The sequence below is a fragment of the Sprattus sprattus genome, assembly GCF_963457725.1.
Source record: "Sprattus sprattus genome assembly, chromosome: 19".
NCBI lineage: Eukaryota > Metazoa > Chordata > Actinopteri > Clupeiformes > Clupeidae > Sprattus > Sprattus sprattus.
Window position 1 is genome coordinate 19,956,817 of NC_137917.1, and position 7,958 is coordinate 19,964,774.

At 40.7% G+C, this 7,958-nt stretch overlaps 1 protein-coding gene across 2 annotated transcripts; it reads left to right on the forward strand.

Moving 5' to 3' along the window:
- Window positions 1-1,709: 1,709 nt before the first annotated feature.
- On the forward strand, window positions 1,710-7,738 carry m6pr (mannose-6-phosphate receptor (cation dependent)). 2 transcript variants are annotated; one of them, XM_080857985.1, is made up of 7 exons: window positions 1,710-2,016; window positions 2,356-2,528; window positions 2,642-2,802; window positions 3,100-3,209; window positions 5,028-5,158; window positions 6,058-6,184; window positions 6,720-7,738. In XM_080857985.1, exons 2-7 carry the CDS (start codon window positions 2,362-2,364, stop codon window positions 6,843-6,845), a joined length of 822 nt encoding a protein of 273 aa, XP_080714111.1. In that variant the 5' UTR covers window positions 1,710-2,016; window positions 2,356-2,361; the 3' UTR covers window positions 6,846-7,738. The 2 variants fall into 2 exon arrangements, with proteins under 2 accessions (XP_080714111.1, XP_080714112.1); XM_080857986.1 differs by having other exon boundaries at window positions 2,376-2,528.
- Window positions 7,739-7,958: the final 220 nt, after the last annotated feature.

Below are 7,958 nucleotides of genomic sequence, written 5' to 3' on the forward strand. Positions count from 1 at the left end.
CTCCCTGACAATTGCTAATGTACTTAAACATGTGATGTAACCATTTGCTTTAAAATGGTCTCTATTAAAGTTTTTTGTGTTTTTATTTATAAAATAATATTTAAACTTAATTTGTAAATACATCCTTTAACCAAAAAGAAAAGAAAAAGGACTGCATTGAGCACTGTATCAGTGAGGTGAAAATGGACTAGCAGACTGAAATCACTGTTAATCAACAGTCTTTGGACTGGGTGCAACTGGTTTGGGGGCAAATAAGTGTTGAGGCAATCAGGTCCTAATTGCTTCTCATTCCCATACAAAGGGTCTTCAGCTGTGGAGATCTTAATACATATCAAAGGGTGGCAAACACACTGGGTCTGAAAAGGGTTCTGCCTGGCCTCACAGATTTAACCCTGAGAGTATGCGATATGTGGTACTTGTGACTTGAAAGTTCAGATGAAAGGCATTTTCACTAATCATTCTGTGGGCTAGCACGTAGCAATGTTAAAATATTTCAAAACATATTTTTTTATATAGGTGATTTTTTTTTTTTTAGTATTGTGTAGGTGTAACATTCTATTGGTGAATTATATAAGAGCGTTTTGTGAACGGTGAGACACATACATGGAACTACACGCCAATATAAAGCTGCATCATAGTAAGGTTTGTGTTTTTCGCATCAGTCTAACAATGTTTCCTGAGTATTTTATTTAGATTTTATTCAATTTCATGTCTGGCCACTTCGGCCATAGTCATGTGTTGGCTTTGAATAGCGAGTCGCCATGATAACAGACATTGTCTGGGATATCTTGGAGGGTTTAATCAGGGGAATTCCATTTTCATTTGCACCAAAATAAACATTTGGTGTAATCACATCATGGGTAACAAACAGGTTTTGCTTTTCTCCGAAAGATGGTCTGAGGCTGCAGAAGTTTGTGTACCTGAGTGTTTAGTCTGCCTGGCAAGAAATTATACAACGGATTCCTGATTTATCTAATTGTGAACACCAAGGAGTATTCATAGCATTCATGACATGAAAATAACCTGATGAAATTCTAAATGAAAATAGTCTGATGGACAATTAAATACTCTAGGTGACAAGCCTATATTGTAGATTTTTGTGCATCATTAGGCTGATTTCTATTTATTTTGCAGAATTATGAATGTACCGCATATTCAGTAAAGACCCTTGTTTTGAAAAGGCCTTTCCTTAACCAAATATTGCAGTAAGCCCTTAACTATATTTTCAGTCTTGGCTACATATTAGCAGGCCAAGTAAGACCAAAACACGCATGAAAAATTACCATTTGGTTATTTTAAAATAGCTAACTACCATAGTTTAATGTATTAATATGATATAAAAATCTGACATACATGGACAGTATCTTCAATCCTTTAGGTAATCCCAGTCATTTCAGTGTAAAGTAGATAGATGTAGCTGTGCTTGAGAATGGTCTACCATTTGGCTATAAACTTCACAAACCAGCTGTCACGGGGAGATCAAATGGTTTGTTCATCCAAACAGATTTATGTAAATCTATGGCTTTAAATGTAATTTCATAAAATAAGGTAAGGTTAAAAAGTCACTTTCTTGCGGAGAACTCCATAGACATATATAGATTTATGTCTATTGAGAACTCAACCTCCCACGGCCCTGCTTCGTAAATGAGACGAGTTCCGCTTGTTACCGGACGCGCTTGATGCAGCGAGTCACATGCGCCAGAGATGCGATGTTTAGTTTCACTTCCGCATTTGGGGAATGACAAAGTATTGGTTGCTTGTTATAGTACGGTTAGGATACATATGGAGAGCCAGTTGATTGGAAATTAAACTAATTTGTGTTAGATAATGACATTGTGTAACCGTTGTCGAGCTCTCAGTTTTCGAGTTACAAATCATAACGAATAACACTGTAGCCACGAACAAAGTAAACTGGAAGCGTGAAACGTCATTTGAGCGTGGTTGTAACGGCTTTTTATTCTATAACCTTATTGAATGTAACGTGCTACACTACGGTTCAACAAGGTAGTAATCCAGGTAGGATGGATATTCGGTATACGCTTATGCATCTTTGAAAGCTATGCTAAGAGTTCTTGCAAGATGGCAGACAACTAACTTTACTGTTAACCTGACACCTGTGTAAGAATGAATGAGGAAGGTTAGCTTTCTTCAAAATGTCCTGTGTATCGTTAGGTTACACAGTCTACCTCGATTCATGTATTTTGCACTTGGCTAGCGGACTTGCAATGTGTGTGTTCTAACTGGCAGTACCATACAGTGCTGCTGCTTTAACTATGACTGTTAGATGTGTGATATAACCATACAGTTGGAAAAAAGACATGAAATGCTTTCGGTGTCCTGTTTCTTTAACCATAGGTTTCCATGACCGCATTTAGAATCATGTCGCTGGTCGTGGCGGTGGCCTTTCAGCTTATGTTGTTGGTCGGTGGAGGGCAAGCGAGTAATAATACGAAGAACTGCAAGCTGGGCACGGAATTTGAAAAAGAGCACGCTGCTCTCCAGCTACTTGAACCTCTCACAAATACCACGTAAGACAGGTTGATCTTTGCCTCGCACGTTATGTGATCTTGATGTACATTACATTCAATTAGCAATTCTGTATCCCTTAAATGCTTAAAATAAATCGGTCCTCGCTCTGCAGGTATTCTGTTACGGAGAAGGTGGGCGAAGACAGCTACACCTACCTGTTCCAAGTGTGTGGAGATGTAGGTGGGGAGAAAGGTGGTGGACTTGTCCAAAAGGACAAAAACCAAAAAACAGTTGTGATTGGAAGGTACAATACCACACAGGCCGTTGCTGGAAGTGAGTATGTTATCATTGCCATACATACTTTGTAAACATTCCCTTTTCTGTTGGATGGTTAGTCTGATATTTTCTGGTTGTAGACCAGCAAACCTTTTACACTACTGTTAACACCTGTAGTATCTTGTTACTGTCCCTTCCTGATGTAACACTAGTGATAAACAGGACTCTCAGCTGACTGTGGATGTGAACGGCATGGCCTATACCTTGGTGAAGTTCATCTGACTTGTGGTTTGGACTGTGGCGACATGAATGTCTTGACCAGAGCATGGCGTCTCTCTATTTTTCTCCCCTCAGGTGACTGGGTGATGCTCACCTATGGACACGGAGAGAAGTACGACGAGCACTGCTCCAAGGAGAAAAGGAGAGCGATAATTATGATTTCTTGCAACAGAAATGTTGCTGCGGTAAGACATTCTTGCCATGGTGATTCTGGTTGCATGGTGATTCTGGTTTGAAAAGCTCTGAGAAGACCTTCCCTAGGGGCTTCTCTGCTAGTCTTACAGTTAAGGTTGGTTACCATTGGTTGCAGAAGTGTGTGATTTTAACATGTCGTCCCTGCAAAGTGAGCTTTGATATGTTGCTTTGGGCTCTTTGAATGATTGATCTGGTGCTTGTTTTTTCTTTTGAAATCAGACAGGCAGGGCTTCTGCGTCTTTGGTGGAACAGGTTAGCCAGTAATTGTCAGGAGGTTATTTTATTTTACCTTATTTCAGTAACAAAATGCAGGATTGACCTTGTAGATATTTTCTGTCCATATCATATTTTCTGTTTCATATTTAAAAATACAATAAAAAATGGAACAGTAGGAAAGATCGATGGATGGATTACAGGTGAAAACACCATCTGTTATACTGTACTATAACAGAACTCTTTTTTTGTAAGTCTTAAGTTAGTTGCAGTTGTAGTATTGAGTAAAGGGATCAATGGAATGCAGGTCTGATGGGTACGGTGTCGGTTTATTCTGCATATTCTATGCAACAGATCTAAAGTGCATGATGGAGAGAGTGAGCGAGAAGGAGGGTTGATTAGGAGATATTGTCCATAGTGTAGTGTAAGTCTCTTCTGTCGCACAGACAATATTCTAAATCTCCTCAATAGTCATACTCAGTTGTTTGAAGGTAGAATACGCAACTTAATATAATGGGTGTGTTTGGGGGTCTGGTTCACGGTGTAAGGTGGGGCGTGATAGGAAGGGGAAGGGAATGGGGATTTCCAAGATATAAAAGGTATGAAGGCCTTGGCGCCCGTTAACTTAATATAAATATCGTACATTGTTGTGTGGTAAAGATTAGCAAAAGTTGAAACCAACACTAATACTGAACACTAATATTCTTTCAAGTATCAAATTAATATGTTGTTATTGTTATGTCATAGCTTGCAAAGCATGCAAATCAGACTGAGGTTGATGCCATTAGCCAATCGGTTTAGCATGACTCATGGCATTTGTGGCCTGTGGCATTGACTCAGATAATATTTCCCAGAACAAAAGATGGTGACACCCCTTTTTGATGCGTCAGAGCTGAATTTCCATATAACCTCTCTCTCTCTCTCTCTCTCTCTCTCACTCACTCACTCACTCACTCACTCACTCACTCACTCACTCACTCACTGTCTCCCTTCTCTTAACATGTGCCCTCTCTCTCTTTCCATCCCTCACTATCTCCTTACCTCTCTTTCTCTCTGTCTCTCTCTTATCTCTTTTTGTAACACTCTCTCCATGTGAGCAGAAAACCCCCCACAAAAAGTCTCTCTTTCTCTCTCTCCCTCTCTCTCATTCCCTCACTAAAGGTGCATTCTGCATTATTTGCATGCTTCCTCTGTCCTCCTTCCTCTGCCATTCAGCTCGTGCCCTGGAGATCGTTCAAAGACAGTTGTCATGAAGGGCGTCTCATTTCGTTAAAACGTGGAAACGCTTGATGTTGGAATGCATGACCTATGGCCCATAGTGGAACTTCCTCACCCCTTTCCTGACATCTGTCAACCTGCAATTGAACTAATTTAAATTCAGTCATTCCAAAAAAAGGCCGTCATGTGCTTGAATTATAGTCAAATTTACCAAATATATTGCCTCCTTCCTCATTACCTTCACTTTTTGAATCAGAAGGAGGGGCTAGGATGTAAGCGAAGTAAGGAAGCAAGGATTGACAAGTAAATAACTGATATGTACCCCTTTTTCTTATTCATCCTCCCACCTATTCACTATTTTCCACTGTAATTCTCAGGGCCCCCTGAAGGTGGTGCTAGAGAACAGGGAACGAGCTGAAGACTGCTTCTACCTGTTTGAGATGGATTCCAGCGCAGTCTGTCCTGTTTTGTCCTCAAAGCTGAGTGCTGGCTCTGTTCTTCTCATTATGTAAGTGTTGGTGTCACACTCGCACAACATGCATATCTATTACACATGCATCACCACAAGAAACAGTTGTGTAGTATTCATTCTGACTAAGATGTTTCACTCAATGTATCCACTTTGACCTGTGGATTAAGCTGTAGTTGCACATGTGCTGAGCATTGTACAGTTGACGTAATTGATGTAGGTGATGGAGCATTGTGTAATTACCTCCACCAAAGAGGTTATGTTTCCCATGCAGCTTGTATGTTTTGTTTGTGCGTCGGGCAGGATAACCGAAAAAACGACTAGCCCAGTTTTCATGAAATGTGGTGGAAGGGTGTGGCATGGGCCCAGAAAGAATCCATTAAATTCTGGACTAGATTGAAAACACGGGGCAAATCCAGACATTTTGTTTCACTTTCGTCGACATTGCATTTGGCCTTAGTGGAGGTCTGCGCTCTCCGAGTGCCCTTCTAGTTGTGCATGTGATGGCGCTACCCCGCATGCCGTCTCTCTGTCCCTGTTTCAAGCATACCTGATTGTAGAGAGTGTAACTGTTATCCTATAGAATTGCTCATCATGTGTGTCCAGCCACTGACGACTTTAGTCAGGTATGCAGAGCGGGGGAAAGACAGACAGCATGTTAAGCGGGAAGCATGAGAGGCAAGACTGACAAGAACCACTGGTAGAACCAAGATAGGCAAGAACCAAGACAGGCTAGAAACAAGAGGCAAGAACCAAGACAGGGTAGAACCATGAGAGGCAAGAACCAAGACAGGGTAAAACCATGAGAGGCAAGAACCACTGGTAGAACCAAGACTGGAAAAAAGCCCTGGTAGAACCAAGAGAGGCAAGAGCCACTGGTGAATTAGTATGTTAATTGTGGCTGTGTGCAACTCCAACTCTCATCCTTTTCTTTCCAGAGGCTTCTGTTGCGTGGCGGTGTATCTGATTGGAGGATTCCTTTATATGCGATTGGTTGTTGGGGCTAAAGGGGTGGAGCAGTTCCCACACTATGCCTTCTGGTCTGAGTTTGGCAACCTGACAGCGGTAAGTGTGTTTCGACAATTTTCAAATTTGAAGGTTTAATATACAACCCCAAATCATAAAAAAGTTGGGACGGTATGTTATTTAAAATTAAAACAGTGAATTGTTAATTCTCTTTGTCCTGTACTACATTGAAAACAATACAACAGCACATTATTTGATGTTTTACGTCGTGAATTTTATAGTTTTTTTTTATTCAATTGTTTTTAACACTTAATCCAACTTTGATTCTTGCAACATATTAAAAAAAAGAGTTGGGACAGTAAACATAAATCACCAATTATATCAATTGTTAGAAATATTTTTTTTTGATGAAGTAGAGCAAAAAGGATTGGTTATGATGATGACTTTGTAGTTGCCCTGCAACTGCCCCATCTTTCCACCTTAACTGCTTGATTCTGCTTTATTCTATGTAACTGACTCTAATCTGATCCGTATCGCTCTCTTCTTTTAATCAAATATTTATAAATATAAACAAAGCATCTGCTTATAACCTTAACTATAAAGGTGGGTTGATGTGTACCTCCGCTTCCCATAGGACGGCTGTGATTTTGTCTGCCGTTCCCGTGGCAACCGTCAGGCACCACCCACATACACTGGCGTGGCAACGGAGCCTCTGGAGGAGGAGCCAGAGGAGAGGGATGATCACCTGCTCCCCATGTGATTGCGTTGTATGGAACGCATGCGAAACGGCAGTGCTTTGCAGTGACATCTATTTTGTTTTTGGCACCGACTCAGAAAACACAACAACCGGAGTGGCTAGACCAGGTCTTTGAGGGCTAACATCGTTGAATGGCTCTCATCACTGCTCTGCTATGAGCCTGGGTTTCCTCATAACTTGGCAATGGCTCTAGTTTTGAGAACTGAGTGGGGGGGAAATGCACTGAAGAGAAGCACTTAAGTGAGCACTTGATACAGTTTCAGGGAGAGTAATGCATTGGAGACTGGGCTCTGACCAAATGTTAGTTTTCCAACCTGTTACACCTTTTGTTTGACCAGCTTTAAATAATGTGTAATTTAAATAAATCGTTTTTTTTTGTGCAAGTTATGATAATTATGATGGAAAACAAAGCTGTGGCAGTGGTCGGTTCAAGGCTCACAACCTTGCTCAACTGGGGAGCCAGTTGCAGGCTGACATACTAGATGTTTTTTTGTTAAATACTTAACTTTGCCCCATACTGTTCTTTACAGCTCTTTGCTTTGTACCTCTTATTTCTCTCCTCAAAACCCCACCAATATGTAGATGAATACATATAAGCCTTGCTGTACATTATGGTTTTTAAAAGCTTTTTCATACTTTCTAGCAAATCTATAATTCCACCAGGTAATATTCTCTTGTGCAGTCCCAGGATGTCACCCTGGCAATGAAGCACAGTACAGCAAAGCACAAGGACTACTGGATCATGTAGTTTTCTAGAGATGAATATGAACTACACAGGCTTCCAAGGTTGAGTCTCTGAGTCTAAACTGAATTCTGTGCTCTGGTTCCGGAACCATTTAAACCAGGTAGAATTTTGAACTGACAGCTTGTTTTCATGATTTCTTGCAGAGAAAATGTTGTGTGTGTGCTGTTTTTGCCTTTGCATTAGAAATGGGTAATATGAATAAAGTGTGTTTAGATACAATGTCAAGCGACTTCGCTGTGAAGAGTGTGCTTCATGGGTGTCTTTTAAGACTTGTCAAGTGTTTTTGAACTCAGTAGGAACTTTCTCATTAACAGCGAAATGCTTCGAGAGAGCACAATCTACAACGGATGCCTCATCTACCTATGATCAGC

Bases quoted from the DNA above. Each gene is read 5' to 3' on its own strand.
- m6pr (XM_080857985.1), top strand. From the start codon at position 2,362: ATGACCGCATTTAGAATCATGTCGCTGGTCGTGGCGGTGGCCTTTCAG. The intron at 5,159-6,057 runs GTAAGTGTTGGT...TTTTCTTTCCAG, and splicing joins GGCTCTGTTCTTCTCATTAT to AGGCTTCTGTTGCGTGGCGG. The intron at 6,185-6,719 runs GTAAGTGTGTTT...CGCTTCCCATAG, and splicing joins AGTTTGGCAACCTGACAGCG to GACGGCTGTGATTTTGTCTG.